The 21,868-nt window shown below is 52.2% G+C and overlaps 7 protein-coding genes across 7 annotated transcripts; 4 read left to right on the top strand and 3 right to left on the bottom strand.

Moving 5' to 3' along the window:
• Nucleotides 1-3,773: 3,773 nt before the first annotated feature.
• On the top strand, nucleotides 3,774-5,342 carry GLOTRDRAFT_103958 (P-loop containing nucleoside triphosphate hydrolase protein; the record flags this gene model as incomplete). The annotated part of the gene is made up of 8 exons (XM_007865082.1): nucleotides 3,774-4,063; nucleotides 4,126-4,319; nucleotides 4,375-4,413; nucleotides 4,468-4,565; nucleotides 4,625-4,696; nucleotides 4,751-4,811; nucleotides 4,862-5,055; nucleotides 5,106-5,342. 8 exons carry the CDS (start codon nucleotides 3,774-3,776, stop codon nucleotides 5,340-5,342), a joined length of 1,185 nt encoding a protein of 394 aa, XP_007863273.1.
• A 141-nt stretch (nucleotides 5,343-5,483) lies between these two features.
• On the top strand, nucleotides 5,484-8,758 carry GLOTRDRAFT_71912 (GTP-binding protein lepa; the record flags this gene model as incomplete). The annotated part of the gene is made up of 19 exons (XM_007865083.1): nucleotides 5,484-5,777; nucleotides 5,833-5,858; nucleotides 5,916-5,943; nucleotides 5,997-6,006; nucleotides 6,062-6,146; nucleotides 6,282-6,355; nucleotides 6,446-6,604; nucleotides 6,665-6,873; nucleotides 6,928-6,989; nucleotides 7,047-7,190; nucleotides 7,303-7,379; nucleotides 7,443-7,508; nucleotides 7,571-7,742; nucleotides 7,798-7,923; nucleotides 7,979-8,165; nucleotides 8,212-8,251; nucleotides 8,313-8,412; nucleotides 8,463-8,582; nucleotides 8,634-8,758. Exons 1-19 carry the CDS (start codon nucleotides 5,578-5,580, stop codon nucleotides 8,756-8,758), a joined length of 2,010 nt encoding a protein of 669 aa, XP_007863274.1. The 5' UTR covers nucleotides 5,484-5,577.
• On the bottom strand, nucleotides 8,537-10,589 carry GLOTRDRAFT_56481 (nagb/rpia/CoA transferase-like protein). Its single transcript, XM_007864815.1, has 8 exons — nucleotides 10,458-10,589; nucleotides 10,254-10,399; nucleotides 9,833-10,166; nucleotides 9,676-9,780; nucleotides 9,229-9,624; nucleotides 9,146-9,175; nucleotides 8,634-9,095; nucleotides 8,537-8,582 (listed from the first exon to the last, which is right to left on the bottom strand). The coding sequence occupies exons 1-7, from the start codon at nucleotides 10,532-10,534 to the stop codon at nucleotides 9,053-9,055; spliced, it is 1,131 nt and encodes a 376-aa protein (XP_007863006.1). The 5' UTR covers nucleotides 10,535-10,589; the 3' UTR covers nucleotides 8,537-8,582; nucleotides 8,634-9,052.
• A 127-nt stretch (nucleotides 10,590-10,716) lies between these two features.
• On the top strand, nucleotides 10,717-11,822 carry GLOTRDRAFT_56485 (mRNA splicing factor). Its single transcript, XM_007864816.1, has 5 exons — nucleotides 10,717-10,824; nucleotides 10,891-11,047; nucleotides 11,101-11,212; nucleotides 11,266-11,609; nucleotides 11,673-11,822. Exons 1-4 carry the CDS (start codon nucleotides 10,739-10,741, stop codon nucleotides 11,367-11,369), a joined length of 459 nt encoding a protein of 152 aa, XP_007863007.1. The 5' UTR covers nucleotides 10,717-10,738; the 3' UTR covers nucleotides 11,370-11,609; nucleotides 11,673-11,822.
• A 128-nt stretch (nucleotides 11,823-11,950) lies between these two features.
• On the top strand, nucleotides 11,951-13,186 carry GLOTRDRAFT_136780 (uncharacterized protein; the record flags this gene model as incomplete). The annotated part of the gene is made up of 7 exons (XM_007865084.1): nucleotides 11,951-12,017; nucleotides 12,070-12,090; nucleotides 12,147-12,244; nucleotides 12,303-12,324; nucleotides 12,380-12,474; nucleotides 12,532-12,670; nucleotides 12,723-13,186. 7 exons carry the CDS (start codon nucleotides 11,951-11,953, stop codon nucleotides 13,184-13,186), a joined length of 906 nt encoding a protein of 301 aa, XP_007863275.1.
• Nucleotides 13,187-13,424: 238 nt separating this feature from the next.
• GLOTRDRAFT_114522 (WD40 repeat-like protein) lies at nucleotides 13,425-17,051 on the bottom strand. The gene is made up of 12 exons (XM_007865085.1): nucleotides 16,790-17,051; nucleotides 16,246-16,735; nucleotides 16,042-16,192; nucleotides 15,851-15,987; nucleotides 15,689-15,786; nucleotides 15,317-15,624; nucleotides 14,862-15,008; nucleotides 14,682-14,798; nucleotides 14,358-14,620; nucleotides 14,219-14,300; nucleotides 14,021-14,150; nucleotides 13,425-13,965 (listed from the first exon to the last, which is right to left on the bottom strand). The coding sequence occupies exons 2-12, from the start codon at nucleotides 16,635-16,637 to the stop codon at nucleotides 13,673-13,675; spliced, it is 2,118 nt and encodes a 705-aa protein (XP_007863276.1). The 5' UTR covers nucleotides 16,638-16,735; nucleotides 16,790-17,051; the 3' UTR covers nucleotides 13,425-13,672.
• A 487-nt stretch (nucleotides 17,052-17,538) lies between these two features.
• Nucleotides 17,539-19,409, bottom strand: GLOTRDRAFT_109965 (uncharacterized protein). The gene has a single exon (XM_007865086.1). It carries the CDS (start codon nucleotides 19,353-19,355, stop codon nucleotides 18,165-18,167), a length of 1,191 nt encoding a protein of 396 aa, XP_007863277.1. The 5' UTR covers nucleotides 19,356-19,409; the 3' UTR covers nucleotides 17,539-18,164.
• Nucleotides 19,410-21,868: the final 2,459 nt, after the last annotated feature.

Raw genomic sequence — 21,868 nt, forward strand, 5'->3', positions numbered from 1 at the left:
TTTTTGATGTATTTCGATGAATAGATTATTCTATATACATTGAAAAGTGCAAGTACCAGGCTCCTCGATGCAAAGTAACCCCAGACCTTTGAAGATTGTGTATATAAATCTACTTCAACTTTGATAAAAATACAGCGACAGTAGCTGCCGCACTATTGTGGTAAATAACTGTTCACTGCTTTCTTTGTTGAAGTGGGAGGATTCCCGTACCTACTCATGTTCACCGGAAGTACATGCAGTCAACAATTCAGATATACAATATTCTGTTATTGACAGCTACAATGTCCATGTCCCCGTCGACGCGCGGCGAGCAGAGGAGATGCTCGAAGGGCGGCTGAGGTGCGACGAGAAAGCCACCTCGAAATCCAAATCGGGCAGTCGACGAACGTCAATAAACCGACGCGCGTAGTCGCTTAGCCGCCTTACATAATTCCGGTAAAACCTCGGACGACGAGTTGGGCCAGCCGTCTCATAGCGTCCTCATCCTCACCGTTCGGCTTAATCAGGAAATACAACTATAAATAAACTACATTATATAAGCCATATTAGATAACATCTTCACACACGCCCTAGCAGAGAGGATCGAGGACGCGAGACGGATGGTTCTAGGAGCCTGACTGCGATGGCGAAGAACGGTCACTTGACAGGCGCGTCCTCCTAGGCACGTGGCATATTTACGTAAATTAGCTTAGGAGTTGCGACGAGCATCCCAACTGCCGTTATTGACAGGTCCTGGTTATTGACGCGACTTGCGACGTACAAGCTTGACTTTTGGCTCGGCCTTGCTCGATTTCGATGCACAATCCATGCCGGTGCCTGACCCTCCATGGAAAGTACGGAGTGAGTGAAACATAGCTTGTCTAGTCTGGTTGCTAACATGATGTTGAACCTCAACTGCAGCGCGGCCATGTCCCTTCTACTCCCAGGGTCGATGTTTGTTTGCTGACGCCTGCAACTACCTGCACGACGTCAAGATCAAAGCGACTCCTATCATTACCAAACAGGAGCTTGCGGAGGCCGCCGAGCAATCCCGAGGTTATGCTGTAGAGGAGGGAAGGGATACCGGGGACCGAGCATCCCGGAGAAGCATGAGTCGTCCTACATCAATTGAACGTTCCCCAAGAATGCAAAGTCTCCTGGCGGCCTTAGGTGATGTCCTGCCTCCAGAGGATGACCCGACCTGCGAAGATCCCGAGGAAACCCTTGTACTGCCTAAGGCTGAGGCTGCCTCTCCGCCGGCGGAAGGCGCAAGAAATCATGGAGAGCCCGGCTTTGCTATAGATGAGGATGCCCTACGGCGTTTTTCTCATTCTGCTCACAATCCATCTGCCACAGAAGAGATTCGGACAGTACAGGAGGATAGCATACGCGCGGGTAGAGAAATAATCTTTGCCGAGGAAGAAGATGACAATCCGATTGAGGAAGATTCTGTCCATTCTGAGGAGGACGATACCATCCGTCCTGGTCATGGCAGCTCTCATTCCACGCCAGTGAAGGATCCATTGACGCCAGTCGATGCTGTTGCTGAGGAGCAGCCTTCCCTGACCGCTACAGAATCCCACGTCAGCGACCTTGGGTTCGACATGTTGTCGCCAGTGAGCATGGGCGGTGCCCCTCCCACCCCGTTCCCCCTTCAATTATGCGATCTCGAGCGGACGGACTCGGTAGATTCTGGATATGCAGACAGCTGGACGGGGCCCACCCCTTTTGTCCTATCTCCCCCGCGAAGTCCTCGTCCTACCTCTACTCTCAGTATTCTCTCATCGCCTTTCGGTTCGCCTTCTGCGAAGCTATCGGGTAGCCGTGTTTCAGCGGAGATTTTGCTCTCCCCCAGTAAGGCCATGTTTGCCAAGGACGGACCCAGGGCAAGCAATGAGGAGGATGCTTTGACCACGCCAACATACCATGATGCTGGGAGACGTCGCGATGACGATATTGACTCTTTGGATTCCTTCGAATTGGACGATGGACCAGCCACAAGGGATGCAGGGTGCGAACGAAGTTCGCCTGCATTTGAGTACGACTTGGATTCGCCTGTGGATGATTCTTTTGATTGCTATCATCATCCTTCAGCTAACTCAACATTGTCCGACGTCAACACGGTACCGGAAGTCTCTGGACTCGGCATACTCGATCATTACTACGAGGTCAGCGCTGAGATTTCCACAGCTCCCGAATCAGAGCAAGCGGTCCAGCAAGAGTCTGCGCCGCTTGTAATAAGGGATCTAGACGCAGGATCTCCATTGTTGTCACAGATCCTGCCCGAACAAGAAGGGCCTGCATCTCCCAGACTATCACCCCCTCAATTCACAAACCCCTTCGACAGCGCCGAAGGTGGAAGTGTGGCGAGCTTTGGCGATGAATCTTCATACCTCGGCTCCACGTCGTTCTTCTCTTCCTTCCCACTTCCCCCGGCCGACGTGCCCACTGCTGCAGTGCAGCCAATTCATCCAGGACGAGCGTGGGTCCCGGCGGCCCCCTCTCAGCCCTTTAGTCCCCCGACTTCCGTTCGCGCCTTTAGCCCCACAGCCTCCGCTCGCGCCTTTAGTCCCCCGACCTCCGCTCGTGCGTTCAGCCCACAAACCTCCGTCCGTGCGTTCAGTCCTCCGACCCTACTGTCACCAGCTATCAAGGTCGATCACGTGCCAGCTTCAGGATCACCAATCCGCCCACGATCTTCCCTGGCCTTTGTCCACCGAGTTGAGGTCGACAGGCCTGCGCGAGGCGCTGCATCTGAGGCGGGTAGCGATCATTCGGAAGGGCATAGCCGTAATACTCCTTCGTTTGAGCTCCCTTCAAAGAAGGTCCCGTTCGGCTTCCGTCAGAAGTCATCTTCGGTAGGTGCGGTAGCACTGCTTGGGTTATCCGCTCATTTTCACACAGGCAAAGAGAACTTCACTGGTACCCGTCGGTAACGTAGATACTCGTCCGAGCTCGCCGTCCTTAGCAACGACGAGAACGGGAGAACGGTCGGTGTCGCCTGCATCTTCTATATCGAGGGAAAGCTTCGTCGAAGGTTCTTCTAAGCTCAGGCCACTACGTTTAGTGAGCATCATTCTCCTTTGCTGTGTCGGAGGACGCTAATACACGCATAGTCTCGCGTTCTTAGTCCGACATCCTTTGAATTCTCTGAGGCTGGGCCATCTTCGAGACCCTTATCTCTGCAAAGCTCAAACGGTCAGTGACGGTCCCTTGTCCCTTCGTCCATGATTTTTACTTGCCTGTTTCAGATCCATCGCACACACTCGCATCAAGACCTCAATCTCCAAGTGTATCATCAGAACAATCCATATCAGACCTTCAACTGGTGAGTCTCACCGGCTTTCGTGCGTCACGTCCGGTGACGTTGTCGCGTTCAGCTCTCCTCCGCACGTTCGTCATTGATACCCGAAGACATACGCAATATGCTAGCATGGAATAACCAAACATCTGGACCTCAACATAGTAATCAAACAACTAATCGGAATAGCTTCGCACCGCCTAGATCAGCACCTATTAATCGCCCTATATCCTGGCTGAAGTTCTCGCATACCCGACCGAACTCACGCGCTTCGTTATATGAGAACTCTCCTGCTCGTGCATTAAGCAGGCTTTCTGAGCCTGCCTGGGGGCATACGCAGGACGATGCATTCGATGAGGAAGATAATGACGATGCCTACGACCCTTATGACCATACCATTCGCAAACCGCTATCAGCTCTGCCTCGCACAGTGCCACGCTCCCGGCCTGCATCCATGCTGCTTTCACCTTCACCCACCCCCAAGCCGACCTTAATGTTTGCGATTGCTAGTGACGATGTGGAGGAAGTGCGGCGTGTGCTGGAAAGTGGTGAAGCAGAGCCGAACGCGCAAGTTGGCCCGCAGTCGGCTTTGGCGTTTACATTGACGAATGATCGGCTCAAGAACAAGATCGGGATTGTGAAAGAGCTTCTTGCTCATGGCGCTGACCCGGCGGCTCTTAGGAATCCGGACTCGAATCCGCCCGAGGCTTTGACTCAGGACCAGGTTTCTCTGCTTAGCCCTCCACCTAGCACCACGTTGGATGGCATGGACCCGGCGACTCGGTAAGCCACGATTTGTCGAACTTTACCTACCAAGGGATCCTCATATTGTATTTGCCCACCAGCTATTTCATCTCTAAAGCTGATAATCCCGATACGCGTCGCGCATCTGCCCTTATCCACCGCTCGTTCTTCCGACCGCTGGCAAAAGTTCGATATGATATCATTGGCCAGGATCGTGCTCTGGAGCAATTGTTCCGCGTGTTGAGCATGAACTCCCAGCAGTTCTCTGTAGCACCCCTCGTAGTTCTCCTCTGCGGTTAGTTGTTTACTCGATCGAACGATTGGGGGTTTCCGATGGGCAATCCGTACAGGTCCTAGTGGTCATGGGAAGAGTCTCTTGGCTCGGAAGTGTACGTCTGCGTATCTGTCACTTCATACCTCATTGACGGCTAATCGTCATACAGTTGGCTCGTTACTCGAAGTCCCTACCCACACGGTAAACATGACCACTTTGAGATCAACGCATGACATATGGTTGTCCCATTCTATGAATCCCTATGAAGTGAGCTGCTCCAGTCACGTCTATCTCATGCCGCAGATCTTTTTGATACGTCATCTTAGGAGCCTTCAAGTTCCACGCTTGCCGAGTTCCTCATCGACAACGAAGGCAAACGTTGCGTCGTAGTCCTTGACGTAAGCTGAGCATAATTGACCGCTTGAAATTTCACGAGGCTCACATCACCGCAGGAAATAGACAAGACGGAAGACGAGAAATTCCTGCTGTCTTTGCTGATGCCGTGGGAGATAGGTAAACAACCCGAATAATTGTTTAGACAGTGCTGATATGCGTTTCTGCAGGCCGTTGTTCGCCCGAAGCCGGTCGTCGCCATATTGATGTGCGAAACGTCATTTGGATAGGGACGGCGAACATCGGACACGACCTGGTATTCGCCTATGAAGCTGAAAGGCCAGATCCGTATTCCATGTTGTCCAGAGAGGAATACGTAGAGCTTATGAGACAGTTCCGACCCGTCGTCTCGGACCGGCTAGGGGTAAGCAGTCACTTCTCAATGCAAGTCCTTTCCCTTCTAATGAACGATAGGCATCTCTGGTCTCTCGAATGACAACAGTCCTTCCGTTTGTTCCTTTCACCGAGGATGAGAAGATGGCCATAGCTGCGGAAGCCCTCTATACCCTAGGAAAGGACCTAGTGCAGACTCTCCCGTCTGAAACTGTCGAGACTATGCTGAGAAGAGCCATGGATGACTATCTCCCGGATGAGGGAGCACGATGTTTGTACAGGAGTGTATCTACGCAGCTATTAGACTTCTCCATGTGAGATTTGGGTGCTGTTCGTTCTCTCGAGCCATGATCTCTCAGTGTGTACTAAAGTGGCAGGCGTTTTCCCTCTTTTGGATAAACCACGTGATCTTCCATTGAAGTTTACACCGAAGATCCAAGCTTTGCAACTTCAAGCTCAAGGCTCGCAGCTGGTCCTTACAGCGCGCTACTTCCAAGCTTCTCTCTTGCATGCTTCGACCTGTGTCCTAGTGAATGTAGGATCGACGGCTGAAATGATGCATCCTGCCTGGCGAGATGCTTGCTTGAAGGTTTTGCTCGGGGGTCGTCGCGCTCAACTGGCTGTAATCCCCGAAGGCAACACCAGAGTTTGGTCGTGCAGTCATGACAGAGGGTTCCATACTTCCCCGAGCTCGAGAGCGGCTCAGAGAGCCCAGGCGCCGGCCATGGAGGACTACCCTAGCGAGGTCATCCGGTACGTCTTGGTCAAAATGGGTTGACGGGACGATCATAATAGAGCGGTACTCTAGCAATTTCTCTATCATAGCACACATTGGTATGATATACAATACCTTTCTCTCAGTCATGACTTCAATGGATGGGATTTAACTAGACCACGGCAAGTCAACGCTAGCAGACAGGTCAGTGCTGCGCTAAACCTCCTGACATTGCACTCATATCAGGGACTTCACAGGCTCCTTGAGGTGCCCCAGATCCATAGTACTCCCAGACATAGAGTGTTGAATAGTACGATTCTAGCTTACCGGAACGGTCCCGAAACTTCGGAAGGATAATCAACAAGTTCTTGACAAGCTGAAGGTCGAGCGAGAGCGCGGAATAACAGGTTAGCATTCTCTCCCCCTTTCCCGGGCAGACGAGGTAGGCCTGTCACCAACGTCATGCTCTCGCTGGTACATCATTATCCGTCCTGGAGGAATCCCAATCCTTGCGATGCAACGTAGCTGATAGGCTCGTAAAGTGAAGGCCCAGACTGCTAGCATGTTCTATAGCTACATGAATAAACGTTATTTGCTCAATCTTATCGATACGCCTGTACGTCCATCTGTCGCGAGTCCCTTAAGAGGATGCTGAATCTCTGGAAATCGCTACTTCTTCGCAACGTTGCGTGTGCGGTACCGTTAGGGACACGTTGACTTCTCTTGGGAAGTAGCAAGGTCGCTTGCGGCATGTCAAGGTGCTTTGCTTCTTGTGGATGCCACACAAGGCGTCCAGGCCCAGACCTTGAGTGTTTTCCACGTCGCGAAGGAGAAAGGCTTGGTTATAGTCCCAATTCTTAACAAAGTAATTTCATCGCGAACCATGTCGAAGGATGCTGTCCGGACTCACATACTCTTCCCTCAGATCGATCTTCCTGCTGCCCAGCCAGAACTAATGGCTGCGCAGATGCAATCGACATTCGGAGTCGACCCTTCAGATATCTTACACATATCTGCGAAGACTGGCAAGGGAATAGAAAATGTACTACAAGCCATTATTGAACGCATACCTCCACCAGCATCGGCATCTGCAAAGAATGACAACCGGTTAAAAGCGTTCCTGTTCGATTCATCGTAAGTGTAAAGTTCACTCAAAGCGTTCGGCCGCTGAGCTTGGCATTTTTGTAGTTATGATAGATATAGAGGAGTAATATCGCTGGTATCCATACAATCTGGTGTATTACAGAAAGGTATGTGGGGTGTAGATGCGTCAAGATTCCTTGTTTAACCGCAGTCATACTTTCCAGGTGATAGAATACAGTCCATGGCGACGTCTAAACGATATGAAGTAACGGATTTGGGGATAATGTCTCCTGAGGAGAAGCCAACCGCTTCACTCAGGGAAGGTCAAGTGGGCTGGATGGTTTGTGGCATGAAGGACAGTGCAGAAGGTGAGCCTAGTACATTTCTACAGCATGTTTGGTCCTTCCTTTCTCTTGCATGTGGACCAATCCTATCCTGCTACTGAGGAGATGTGCTGACTGAACTGTCGACCTCTACTAGCCCACGTCGGGGATACCATGCACAGGGTCGGAGAGACAGTAGAACCTATGCCGGGATTCAAACTCGCGAAAGCCATGGTTTGTTGAGCGACTTATCTCCCCCATCTATCATATTACCAACTCATATTTTACAAACATCAGGTTTACGCAGGTATTTTCCCGGTTGACAGTAATGACTTCGTCAAATTGGAAGAGTCTATAAAGAGGGTATGCTTCGTGATCTCAAAGATACAAGGGCACCTGATAAATACTGATAAAATACAATTCAGTTAACGCTGACCGACCGCTCCGTTACGGTGTCGCGAGAGTCTTCCACTGCCCTAGGCCAGGGTTGTCGACTGGGCTTCCTTGGTACCCTGCATATGGACGTATTCAGGCAAAGGCTTGAGGATGAGTATGATGCCAACGTCATCATAACCGCTCCTACGGTCCCGTACAAGGGTGTGCTATATTTATTCTCTGCCGTAGGAACGCCCTTACTGATAGGACGTACCAGTCATCTACAGAGATCGAGAACAACTTGTCAGCAATCCTACGGACTTTCCTGATGTCACCGACACTAGTAATAAAGTGGTAGAGGTCCAGGAACCAGTCGTGAACGCATCCATCATCGTGCCCGAAGGTAATCCCGGCATACTCCGTTATTGCTACTGTCTACTCACCGCTCGAATTGCTAGAATACCTCGGTGAAATGATGGATTTGTGCTTTGCCCATCGCGCGGAAGAGATGGATTATCGTTATCTCGACGTATCGGGAGTAACCTCGTCGAGAATACTGTTGAAGGCTGTGATGCCGCTTAGTGAAATCGTGACAGACTTCTTCGATAAGTTGAAGAGCAGGTCATCAGGTTTTGCTAGCTTCGAGTGAGTGGACCTTCCTCGTTGTAGAACCGTTATGAACCCACATCAGCTACGAGGACGCTGGATACAAGGCCAGCAATCTAGCCAAGGTACAGTATGATCCCAAGATAGTTGAGGAAGGTCCTAATGCTACTCCTTGCGCTCGCGTAGATGGTGTTTCTGATCAATGGTAAGCCGGTCGATGCCCTGGCTCTAATCGTGCACCGCTCCGCGGAGCAAGCGGTAGGCCGAGCATGGGTGAAGAAACTTCGTAAGTCTGGACTACTACTACGGCGATCCTTACCGACATTGTCATGAAAGACAAAGTAATTCCTCGCCAGTTGTTTGAAGTGCCGATTCAAGCTGCCATTGGCAAGAAGATTGTGGCAAGGGAGACATTGTCTGCAATGCGTGCAGACGTTACAGCCGGTCTATACGGCGGTCAGTACCACCTTTCGATCGCTACGCATCACACTGACTTGGTTGCTACAGGCCATCACGAACGTAAACTAAAGCATCTAGAGAACCAAAAGGAGTCGAAACGGCGCATGAAGAAAATTGGCAGCGTAGATCTGCCTCAAGAAGCCTTTTTTGATATCCTCAGTTCCAAGAGCTGATCTATGATGCATCCCAAGAGTACACTACATCCTACTACAACGTACAGTATTGTTCTGCATGCCATCATCTGCTGTGCATATTCAAGAAGATCGGATACCTGACTATGGCAAGAGTTGCCAGAATGACCTGTCCGATTCTCTGCAGCGGCAGAATGCGCTGTATCCTCCACGATAGCATCCATATCCAGAGAACCGCCCGAATTGGCGAACTCGCAGAGTAGCATGACCGTGGTATCTCTCCTTGTATCTCGTATGTAGGGAGGCCCGTAGGCCTGTCGGTCTACCCTGGTGTGACTATAGCTCATGATCGTCGTCGTCATAGCTTTCCTTTATGAGACTGGCCAAGGTGTCAGCTGATCGAATGCGGCCTAAACTTCAACGACTTACCGATACACGGACGATGGTGGGTGATCGCCACTGATGGCAAGTCAGTGTGAGCATAACATGCCGACACCAATAAGCCAACTCACTCGTTTGTGATATAGACATCGATCAACTCCGGCCCCACATAGTCGAAGTATGGATTGATAACGTCCACCTTGTCGACCAGAGACCCCTCCTCAAAACCAAGGACACTGCTCGGATCTGCGAAATCGAGAGCACCGTAATCATGGTACAGGTTCCAGAGTGGGGTAAGCTTGAATTGACCGGCACATACGACCACAGGCGTGCTGTGTGCCTGCGCGGCCGAAACAGCGAGGAGCGACCCAGTGATGGCGAACATGCCGCCGTTGGCTAGGATCGCGTGCGCTCCGAGGATGCATTTGTTGACTCGGGACATCAGAGCATAAATGGATGAATCGGGTACTAGGAAGCTGGATATGCCCGCTGAGGATAGTGAGCAGGCCATTTCGTGTCCGCCAAATCTGTAGAGTGATGTAAGAAAAGGCTCCCAGTAATCCGTAAGACCAGCTTACGATGGTGCCGTCTCCGCGACGATGACTATGTAATTTCGGTAATGGGCAGCCGCCTTCAAGAACGACTCTACAGTCTTTGAGTGTCCTATGGTCAAAATAATCTCGCTACGCAGATTAGGTGAGTCCCCCAGATGTCAAGTATAGAGAGGACACTCACTCAGAATGTATATGATCTTTTGCGCTCTTAGAGACATTGTCGTAGACTGTCTCCAGTTCGTCCAGAACATCCTGAATAGCCTCCATCAAGACTGGCTTTAACCCCTTTGCGAAGGAGTCCGGGTCGTTGGGGTCGTTTTCTCTTAAGCTCGTTGACCTTGTATCGGACTTCGGAGCGGTAAGATTTTGTTTTCTCGGCTGACCTTGCGACACAAATTTGGATATCGAGAACGAGCTCTTCGCCGTTTGGGTGGATGGCCCCGCCCGTGAGACGGCCTGGTATTCTTCCCGCACGTGATGCAGGACTTTGCGCACGGTGTTTCCGACGGTATGTTCTGCATTAAGAACGAGAGGAAAAGAATGATGCATTTAACGGGTCTATCGATTGTACACGGAAGGAATTTGTGTGGGGGAATAGGCACCTTTTGGCTGCGCCTGAACTAACCTCCGGCCCACCGCTTTAATTATGTGGATCAGTTGCTCAATATTTGAAAAGCGGGCTTTTGAGACGACTTGTCGGAGGACGAGGACAGTCTCGATAGCTGTCTGGCGCGATCCTACTACTTGTCTGGTGAGATCATGGAGGGTGAGTGTGTTAAGCACTATGTATAGGAGAGATTACTCACCTTCGCCTTAGTTTTGACACCAGCACTTCAACAATGCGTTGATTTGCAACATTTTGCACCTCTGGTGGGATCCCCATCGTAGTAATACCAGAAATTTCAAAGCAGTCGAGTGGAAGTACGAATGCAAGCCTTGAGCAGGACAAAAATAGATCTGACTCACTTCCTGCAGAGTCACGCTTGCGTCACTTCACGTGCCTGTTATCCTTGTCACAGTCGTTGTCAATGTGTTCGGAAGGCTGAACGAGCTGTGACGAAGTCCATTGCCGCTGCCCCTGCGTACAATGTCTCTCGCAGAAGCATCAGAGTCAAGAAAGGCTCGGCTGATAGCCTTGCGAAAGCGCAAGGCTGGAGAAGCCGTAGATGACAGGTGCGTATCCGAAGGCCTGTATAAGATTATGCAGTTTGTCCTGACTTATGTTCGCACGTGGTTCAGTGAGGAAGTGGTCATCCGGACGCGAAACTTTGACCCAGAGACTCGAACATTGAGAAAGCATACTCCAGATATAGAGATGGAAACCGTCGAGAAAGCCGTGGACGGGATAGCAGAGAAGATCATTGCTGAGGATGAAGAGCGGAGAGCACAAGACTTGGTAAGTTTGTGTCAGAGCTGGTTCTTATTGAATGTGTATTAACTGGGCTATAGGACTTGTTTAACATTGCCCCAAAACGTCCGAACTGGGATTTGAAGCGCGAAATGGAGAAGAAGATGGCGAAACTGGAGAGGCAGACACAAAGGGCGATACATACCCTCATTCGTGAGTGACAGCAGCAATGGAGGGGTGAGTCACTCGTGTAATATCCCATCCAGGACAGCGATTGGCTGCACAGAAGGGTCAGTCCGACGACCTGGTGGGCGCCATGCGCGCACAGGAGAAGGAAGACATGGAGGAGGCCAACTCTGACGAAGAGTGAACGCCCCTCTCGGCTTTCAGGCTTTCGATCATTTTATGGTTATAATTTATTGGGCAGAACATTGTATCCATAGGTTCGCGGCAATTGCTTTCTGACACCACTTCACTGCCTACCAGAGACCGCGGGGTACCTGGTGTTTGTAGGCGTCCCACGATAGGGTTCCCCTTGCTTTACTCTCACCGCGATGAAATTCCCGCCGACCTGCCCTAGTTTTATCGAAGACACGTATCATTCGTATCCGTGCGTATCGGTGTCGTTTATGTTTGTTCTTGAAGCTAAATTTAAGCCTTCTGAATTGCGCAGCCGCGCTTCACGACCTTGAACCATCCGAACTGGCCGTGCTTGCATCCTTTCAGTTACGGTCGACGGGAACATCTTCAGATAAAACGGCAGCAGAGTTTTCCATTGTCCTGCAAGCCGCGCCCTAAGCTCGGAAGCGGATGCCAGATCCTGTAGCATTGCCATAAATAGTATACTAAGATCGAGAAACGTGAGAAAAGAAGCCAATGATTGGGATGTGGCAATCTATATAAACGCTGCTTTCATGCTTTGCTTGTGCTCTCCAACCTTTCCTCTCACTTATGCTGTCCGACAACGACCAACAAGCCTCGCGGCGCATCCCCAGTCTCGTTCAATACTGCCAGCGAGGTAGGCCCTTGTCTTTCCCGCCACTGCCGACGCTTACTGCGCCTCACGGCAGTCGCTTCCAACCACGTGGAATGTATGTACTCATCCTTAGAAGTGCTAAGGCGGTTTGACTGAGCAGGACGCTTTCAGCCATAAGTAGTTTGGGTGATCTGCGCTATGATATTGTGAAGCCCGTCTTGAGTGGCTGCTCGCCAGAGACGCTGGTCCGACTCGAAGAAGCCTCCCCGGTCCGTTCATTCTATTCCGTATCTTTTTATCCGAATTAAGTAGTGTCTCGCTATGCAGCAGCTGGAAGTCCAAACACTTGGTAAGCACTATGAGTTCGTAGCTCATGCGCTCAAGGTGCTGAACTCGGCCTGTAGAAATCTGGAGACAGCTGTGTTTCCGTAAATATCCTGTACAATGCTCAGATAGATTCGCGGAAGAAGAGCCAGATTCATGGCGAGACCAGTTCTTTGTACGTAACTGTGCTCCACTGATGGTACGGGTTTGTTGACGTGCCTTCCCTACCTAGTTTTTAGAAGACGAACAAGCTAGACGGTTAGAGGAAGTCGGCTCCCGCATACGCAGTCAACGCCAGCAAGCCGAGGAACGCAAGAAAGAAAGCCAAATCAAGATCACCGACAGACTCCCTCCAGCTAAGAAAGCTCGATGTAAGCTAAACCTCCGCGCCTCCTATTCGCACTAATCTCACGCTGCACTCAGGGGGGATGGCCTCTCAGCCGAGGTCGCTCTTCCAGAAGACTCGGACCGAAGCCTCCAAATTACAGAAGACAATGTACGGGCCTCGCTTGCTACCTCCTATGCCCGCGGCGAAGAGCTATCGTGTACTGCCGAGCACCACTACCAGCAGTCTCCTGCCCGCACCACCGTCTACATTGAGCAACCCTCGCGTCACTGTCAAGGCTGTGCGTCGACCCTCTAGCTCTTCGGTACCTCCGTCCTCGTCTGCGACGCCGAAACAACCTGTCCCACCGCCGTCTACCGCACCCCCGAGGCTCCTACCTCCGTCCCAATCGCCGCCGCCGCCCCGTGCAGAAACTGTCCGGCCTCTGAAATCCCCAGCCCACAGCAAGAAGGACCCGATGTCTAACCTGTTCATGCCTAAACACCGCGCACATTCTCAATTGCCACGTCAGTCGATGGCGACCCCAGTTAACGGTAGATGAAGGACCGGTACACCCTCTCAGATTTCATTCTCTCCGCAGCATTCTAGCATATTCTTATTCAGGACGACGTAGACATCTTAGCATCTATTGTCTTGCTGTTACCCCCAGCGTATGTTGTACATTATTAGAACCCGAGGCAGTCGGAATCTAGTGTAGGTATCGAGTTGTTGTACGTGAATGCAATGTTGCTTGTCGAATCCCAATCATGTTACTGTGTCACATACAATCATCATGTTATTGGATAGTGGTGCCGAATCGTCACCGCTTCCATATATTCAATGTTACTTTAACACCTGTTCTTCTATGCTTCATGATTCGAAATGCGTGAAGATGAACAACGAGTAGGGACGAGGGATGTAAATGTAACCGACTTCAGCACAAACATGCTACAACCATGCAAGCATCATTATATGTGATAGAACAAGATAGAATGAATGAGTGATGACTCCATGCAATTCTTACACTTCATGACTGAAAAACAACATATTAAAATGCTCCGCTCCCGCTGCCTCCATCGTCCGAATGGCTATTGAGGCGTTCTCTGCTCTTACCCTTCCCTTTCCCGATTACTGTGTCGGACAACTCCTCGGTGCTCGGAAGACCACGTTCTGTCGTATCGAGCGCTTCCCATATCCGGATTGTGTGGTCGTCCGAGCATGAGGCAAACATGCGTTCGTTCTTGGGATTCCATGAAACGGAGTTCACGCTCCCCGCACCGTGACCAGAGAGTACCTCTAGAAGGACACCACTGTCTCGATGCCAGATGTAGACGTTGCCATCTTGCAGCAAATGGTTATCATTGCGATCTGCGAATACTTGATTGGTCTGACGAACCTTCACTTCCGCTAACAATGAAGTTGCTATCGACCCCCCCAAAACAGCTGCGAATGACGTGACGTCCTTGACGTTGACCAGTAAACTTGCGAGCAATGCGACATGTTGACAAGTCCCAAAGGTGGATCTCCTGTGATCACAATGTCAAGAGGGAGGATAATCAGGAGGAATGCGTCCCTTGCGGTAATCAACACGCACATCAGGTGCTTGATTGATCAGTGCATATTGCGAGTCCGGTGAGATCTTCACACTGGTCGTTTCACCATCAAGACGTATTGACCTAGCATGCCAGGAAAATCAGTGTCGCTTACTCTGCCCGGAATGCAGGAGGCCTTACGCTTCCGTTTGTTTCGAAGCTAAGTCATAGATGATCATCCGGTTCTCGGAGTCTCGAGTCGGTGGATTGGGCCTCGCACCACCGCCCCCGGTCGGAGGGGTACTACTCTCACTTCGACTTGCACCAGTCGATGAGGCCAGGCCCGTGGGCGCTAGGTAGTGCATGCCCACGGCGACCACCCGCGTGAAGTCCGGAGTCACAGCGAGGTCTGTAACCCGAATCGAGGTTGTTCCCCAACTATCTCGTCGGTTGCCGTCCACGTCCTGAAGATTATAGTTCAGTCAACTTGTAGACCCAGTACCAGAGAACATAGTGGACTCCTACCCAAAGGATAATCTTCCGATCCAGGCCACCCGAAATGAAGCCAGTCCCATCTGGTAGCCATGCAAGGGAAGTCACGGTATCTGAGTGTTCCTTAAGGACTCGTATGCATATACCAGACTACACAACAAAGTAACGTTTCTTAATAGCGGTCCACGGCAGAGTATGGCAAGTGTAACTCACGGTGGTATTCCACATTCGCACGCAGTCATCTGACGCCGTGAGGAGTATCGAATCGTCCAACGACCATGCCAAGTATCCTACGGCATATTGGTGTTCACGCAGGACAAAATCCACCGTATATGTTCTGGCCGAGACGTCCTTCTCGGGCTGTACAGTTGAAGATAGGCAAGGATCAGTAATGAAGGAAGGCCATTGAACATGGAGGTCAGGTACACTCCACGAATAGCCCAAAGAAGCTTAATCATGGAACAATTAATGAAGCAATGAACTGAGAACAGTGGCTCTGATCCTTGGCATAGCAGGGAGCAGCCTAGAAGCTCCCTAGCACGTCTGTATACGGCTCCCTCTAGGAGCCACACGGAAGAGACGCGCAGCAAGAAGTCTCAACGACTTCATAAACCATAGACCACTGCTCCAGAGCCCAGCTTCAGGAAATTGGAATATAGAAGACGTACCCCGATTCTCCATATCAAAGCACACCTATCACTCCCCGCAGTCGCAAGTCTCGTTCCGCAGTGACTCCACTCGACCGCCCATACCTCATCCACGTGCCCGTCCAAGATCGCAGTCGTCGCCCTGGGCAAGTGTTTCTCTCTATCGCAGTGATGATCCATATACAACGAGAAATGTGATCGAGGGTTGGGTGACGTGAGGGAGAGCGGGACGTTGTGATATAGACAGTGTGATTGCTGATATAAAAGGGATTGGGAAAGCAGTGTCGAGAGGCGCCGTGGAGGAATCATGAGTGATGAGGGGATGTAGCCTGCGATGGATGTGCATAGCTTTAGGTATGAAGTTGTGAATACAGCAGCCGTATATCAACGCACGTTGTAGATTGGACAATAGTCGGCGTCTCGAAGTACCTAATGCGCCGTCCCACCCAGCTCGCTGCCGTAGATCCGCAGCGTCTGAGCACATCATAAGACTGGTAGTTGCCCCAACTGTTAGTATACCGAGATTCGTATGCTCTGGTTAACTGTGGGTCATACCTCGACAGCGAGTGTAATTGATCGGATTCCACTTGTAAGGGCGCAATTTCATTTCGCAGTACTTGTAATGCAGCAGTAGTATTCTCGGCTTCCAGGAGCTCGAGGTACTTCTGCTGGCTGATCAAGAACTTCGCTTCCTGGTAGCAGTAGTCGGTCATTATCACACGGAAATGAGTTTAGAGTCTACATACCCATAGACCGTCCTCTTCCGTCACACCTAATCGTACCAACGCCCGCTCTGCCTCCTCCCAAGCTGCCTCAAGTATGCACTGTCGAAAGTCAGATACCTCCGGCGTTTCCATGGCATATCCAGATTCCGCCTCCAGCGTTGCAGCGGACTCACTAAGACACATCGTTAAGTATGCGGCGATATGTGTGCGAGCGAATGGGCGTACATGTAGCCTACATCGCGTAAGCTCTGAATCACGAGCCTCACGAATTCTTCCCGGTCCACAAATGAGTCGTCGTACAATGTAGTTCCAGGGAGGTTAACTCGCGAGATAGACGATGCAGCGCTCTTGCCATTTGTTGACATTGATTTGAACGGCGCCGCACCAACGCCGTTAGTCGGGCTTAGCGATCCATTGGCATATCCCTTCGTCGATGAGCTATGGCCGTTGGCTACAACAAGCTTGGGGGAACCTCTGTCTAAGCCGACGGAGGAGGGACCCGCCTCCGCGGCCGAGTCGATCATGGAACGGTGCGCGTACCCGTCAGAGCTAATCGACCTGGTGGCGGGCAAGCTGTCGGCGCCGTACTTCGGTATTCGATCTTCAGATGATGGCATTCGGAGGCTACTATCAATGGCAGTAAGGGAGGTCGAAGTGGACGCGGTTGAGCTGTGGCTATCAATCCTTTGTCGCTTCCGGACAGGCTCGTCGTGCTCTGCAACAGCACGCACGTCAGAGGGTCATCCGCAATGCCACAGGGCTCACGCACCAGGGGAATCCGAGGGTAGCGCAACTAGTGCCTCAACGCTCTCGTCTTCTTCCTCAAGTTCAGCCCTTGTGCGCGTGGCCGGGACGAGACTAGACTCAGCACGTATCCTTCCCGTGGAATCAAGGTCCGACGAGACGGAGGGAGCAGGTGCGGTGCGCTCAGTCGTCCTCTCCTCGTTCACCTGTTCGCGTTCCAGAATTCCACCCGGGCTCTCCGCCTGTAGGAGGGTAGCTAGCCTGTATGCGTGCGGGACGGAATCCCTGGTCGTGCCGCGGCGGTTGTTGGATGGATCAATGTTGGCAGCGTTTGTCGCGGGGGGTCAACAGCATAGAGCAGTCGCTGCAGGTCGTCAGGAGGCAGGACGCAGCGACGGTTAACGGGCAGGGTAGAGGGGGCTTTCGTAACTAATGACTGCCCTGCTCATGGCTTACCGGACGAATGCGGTCGCTATTCCACGTGCGCCTCGCGTGTCCGATGCCCTTACAAGGCTGTCATCTGCCTCGAGGCTCTCCTCGCCTCTTCCAGCCTATCTTTTGATTTTAAGCTATGCTAAAACTTACGAATGTACCGGCCGTGGGCTATCGACAGTTGTGGCCATTATAATCAGGCGTGAAAGTCGTCAAGTCGGTCCGGACTGCACTTAGGTACGGCACTCAAGCAGCACGTCCCACTCTGAATCCATAGGGAAATGGACGTTCTCGACACACTCTCTTAACTGAAGCCACAAGGCAGTCTTCACAGAAGAACGCGGCGATTATAGGTCGTGATACATGTGTGTTCGGAGTCAATTCATAGGCATACAATACTGCAATGCATGGCGTGTCAATGTGGGGATATATGCGACGATGTACGCTATCGCTAGTGTAAGATGACGAATAATGAGAAATATGCATAGTCCAGAACGTTGGCAGAATATATTGAGCAATGGTTGATCAAGGGCAACAGGTGTTGTATGACTGAGAATGGATGCACACCAGGAACGAAGGAAATAAAATATACGACGACGTGCGCGACGAACACAAAATCATGCTACAGATGACGAATGGAGTGAGAATACGACCTGAATGAATTCCGACGTGTTCTGTGGGGCGTCCCGGATCTTGACGGGACAATTTTGAGAGTGGTGGTGAGAACTGAGCAGGCTTGTGTGAGGTAATGGGGCCAACGTCGACGCAAAAACACAATGCTGGGAAGGCCATGGAAGGGGTTATGCTGAGTTGATGATATGCTGAAGGAACAGGGATGCGATGATTAAATATGAGTGCGATGGTAATGCTGGATGAGACTGAGTGAATCCGATGCAGGCCGGTCTAGGAATAGATGTCGTATATGTTCGTGATTTTGGTCGTCGTGACAGCTTTTGCGGCAGCGGCGCTCAAGGAACTGCTGCCAGTCCCCGCATCGCCCATCTCTCTCGATCCCTCAGGCCGCTCCTCCCGCTTCCCAGTCCAGGAGCCCTCTTCATCCGCATTCCTCCATCGTCCAACTCCTCAGGGCGCAGCCGTCCTCGACGACCTTCGGACTCCGACCTCTCGGTGCCCCTGCCAAACCCCACGGCCAACTTGGCCATCTCGTCGGTAATGAGACCGAACTCACGCTTGGTGGAGACTCTCCCCCGACCCTCCTTTTCCGCCTCGTGCTGGTCTAGCGCAAGAATAGTGTGTTGTCTGGAAGAGCGAGATCGGGAGGCACGAGACGGCGAGCGAGACAGCGTGGCACGTCGGCTAACGCTGCTGTCGTCGTCGTCGCTGAACCGTTCCTTTGGCCGCCCACGACGAGGGGTAGCCTCAACCGCTGACCTGCCCCGAAAATTTGCCGCATCGTCGAATTCGGCGGAGTTAGGCAGGCGACGAGACGTAGGGGTGGGAGGTGTCGTTCGCATGCCGGTGAGGGTGTGAATAGAAGAGCAGGAATACTTTGAGGACTCGTCCGAGATTCTGGCCGCGGGCGATGACCCAGTCTGCAGTAAGGCAAAGTAGGATGGGAGACTCGCACGATTACGCTTCGACTTGGGCTTCGCAGTCCCTTCATCTGGGTCCTCCCTCTGCTTTGGCTTTTGCGAGCGCCGAATCGTGGGCTGACGTTCGGCAGGTGAGTCGGAGAAGGAGAGGTCATCGTCCGAAGGGTAAGGTGCAGAAGAGGGAGCGCTTTTGGCGATCAGGGAGGACTGTGAAAAGGATGACGAACTGGACGAGGAGATTCGCCGGTGAAGGTGGGGAATGGTCGACCTATTGTTCGTGGTGGACGGCCGACGAGCATAGGCAAGGGCTGAAGACGGCATGGACTTCGTGAGCCCCGCTAAAGGCAGCGGTGACGCAGTCGATGACTTGGTAGTGGTGCCGTCCATCGGGTCCAAAGGGACGTCGGCGAGATACCCGTACTCCTCGTCCACGCCGTACACTGCGCTGGATCCGAAATCATCGTCGTCGTCCTCGGTGAAGGCCGAAGATGACCAGTTCGACGAGACAGAAGTGAAAGACGTCCGGTTCCCTGCTCCCCGGGACGCGAGCGCTCTTCCAAGAGCGGAAGGGATTAGAGCCGGAACATCGGAAGCTGGGCCAGTCATAGAGTATGGGAGGTGAGGGGAAGGGAAAGCGCTGCTGGCCGACGAGATGGACGGCGACGTCGCGTCCAGGCACTCGCATTCATCGGAGCAATACGCCCTCGTTTAAGGATACAATGGGTAAATACTTTGAGAGCCTTAGCGGATGGACCGAAAACTTACCCATCGCCTTCGATAGGCTTGCCGCATTGCAGGCAAATTTCTTCAAACATGCGGCGAAGAGTGTAATGGGCTATAGCCGAGAAGGCTGGGGAGTGCAAGCGACGACTGAGAGCGTAATCTAGCAGGCAGCTCGGGGGTCGGAAGTATTGTGGACAGGGAAGCGGGAGGAAGGCAGGCTTTATACAGCCGCAGGAGGTGACTAGAGAGCATGACTCGCCGTGACGGTTACGGGCAGTCACAGCTTCCCGAAGTGGGTGGACCCCGGTCGGACGAGGGCCCCTTGGCACCACATGTCACCGTTTCGGCCTTGTCTGCTCCTCCGTCCCAATCTAGATCTTCCGCTGCAAGAAAACCGTTGAGGTACGCACGTTTCCGCCATTGTCCTGCGTGCCACCCTGACAATCCCCACCCCAGGCCCAGTCCTGCGTCGTGGCTGGGCTCTCCGTTCCAATCTTTTGCCTCCTCTTTCTCCGGAGGCGCAAACGTGCAAAACGGTAGGAAATGGAATATTCTGCTTCCTGATCCCTGTCTGTCCAGCTGGTATACCGTCGGCAGTTGGCATCCAGTCCTGTCACGTTCGTGCATCACGTTCATTGAGCTGGGGCCAAGCCCCTAAATTCCCCATTATGGCGATGCCGAACGATCATTCGACATGTTCTCTTCTCCTTGTAAGATGTCTCAACCTTCTGGTGCCCAGAAACGCGCCATAACCATTGTCCATCTTTCGCGATTCCGTCCCCAGTGAACGTGTCCGGATGTTCTTCATTTCCCGCAGATCTGTGATTATGCTTTTTGACTCCATGCACGCGTCTTCGACGCGCTCATGGTGTGTATGTATCACAGAATGTCGCGTCGTTCCTGCGCGACATCACATCACCGGCAATTACCTTGCATGGACCTCGGCGGTCGCGTCTCCACTCACTGCTCTCAGAAGATGCGGGATGCCAGTCACAGCGTGTGCTCGTGTGTGTCCATAATTTCCATTGTATTCGGACAGCTTCGAGAATTGAAGTCTAATGCGGTCGTCTTGTATCGTGAGTATGATCATAAAGAATAGGCCTATTCTTGGGCGATGCCCGGCGTATTTCGGTACTGTACCACCGCTCGGCCGCTGACCCGAGCACCCTCAAAACTAACTGCGAAGGTCTTCCAACTGCCGGAAAGAGAGCCCTGCGCTTGGACTCGGAGTTAGCTTCGTGAAGAATCCATCGAGGTCCATCGAATGTTGCCCATGTCGGTGAACCGGACATCGTCACGGTCACGAATTCCATCCCACCTGCTTACCGACCTCGCTGGAACGGAAGAGGATGCCTGTACCGTGCAAGCAAGGTATTTGGGTACGGTCGTTGTAGCCCAGGTCCACTTCGACGAACCAAACGATGACGTCTGCTCTTCAACGCTATCCCGACGCATTCCTCGCAGGATCCGTAGCTGAACGCGCTGCGTCATTTCTCAGGTGACCTTTGATTGCACGGAACCTGGAAACTATATTCGTGCTTCAGGCGCACCCGGTTTCCATGGTCATCAGTGGTCATCATGGTCACGCCGTTTATCCTGGTGATCTCGAGTGGGATCCCGCAGTGCGGTGCACCCACAAACAACTCTAATTCCTGTCTGACCAGCTGCGAGCATGGTCACCAGATGCGCGCACCCCAGCGGCAGCATCCCCAACTGCTGAGAACTTGAGCCGCAGGGTTGATCCACGGGGTGGCCCTCGTTGTTCGAGCCTGTGCGTTCGGTGCGCGCCGTGGTATCATAAGCATCATAGTTCTGACCTCTTTCGCCATTCTTAGTCACGCAGTGCTGTGGGCGCGCAGTATATCTGCGGCGGGGGCAGCACCCCAGTCTCATTTTGCAAAAGGTGGCGGAATCATCCCCCTCACCGCTGCCTCTGCGCGCACTCAGCGCTCGGCACCGATTGTCCAGGCTATCAGGCGCATCTAGACCGCCCACTCAGCGTCGCTTGGCTCGTTATAACTGAGAGACCGGCCCTCGTAACCTGTTCAGCCACCCGAGCGCCCTCAGATGACTTTCGAAAATATCGTCAGGGTGGACGCGGGGACAGGACAGGAGGCGGAGAATGACGCCATCCTTGCGGATATAATTCCGGTCGTCGATGCTGTCGGGATCCGATGGTAGGGACTTTCAAGTTCGGTAACCGACATACTCAGCATCGACCGGAGAAACTGTCACAGACTGTCACACATATACGCGCAATTGACGTTGTTTCGGTCGTCATACGCGTCAATACAACGAGAATAACTTGATTATTGCTCATCGAGCGTCGCACGATCTCACACGTTACCGGGAGGAATTGGCGTAGTGTGTGGCCTGTCAGGTCTATCCTTGGACAC

Source organism: Gloeophyllum trabeum (assembly GCF_000344685.1).
Source record: "Gloeophyllum trabeum ATCC 11539 unplaced genomic scaffold GLOTRscaffold_00003, whole genome shotgun sequence".
NCBI lineage: Eukaryota > Fungi > Basidiomycota > Agaricomycetes > Gloeophyllales > Gloeophyllaceae > Gloeophyllum > Gloeophyllum trabeum.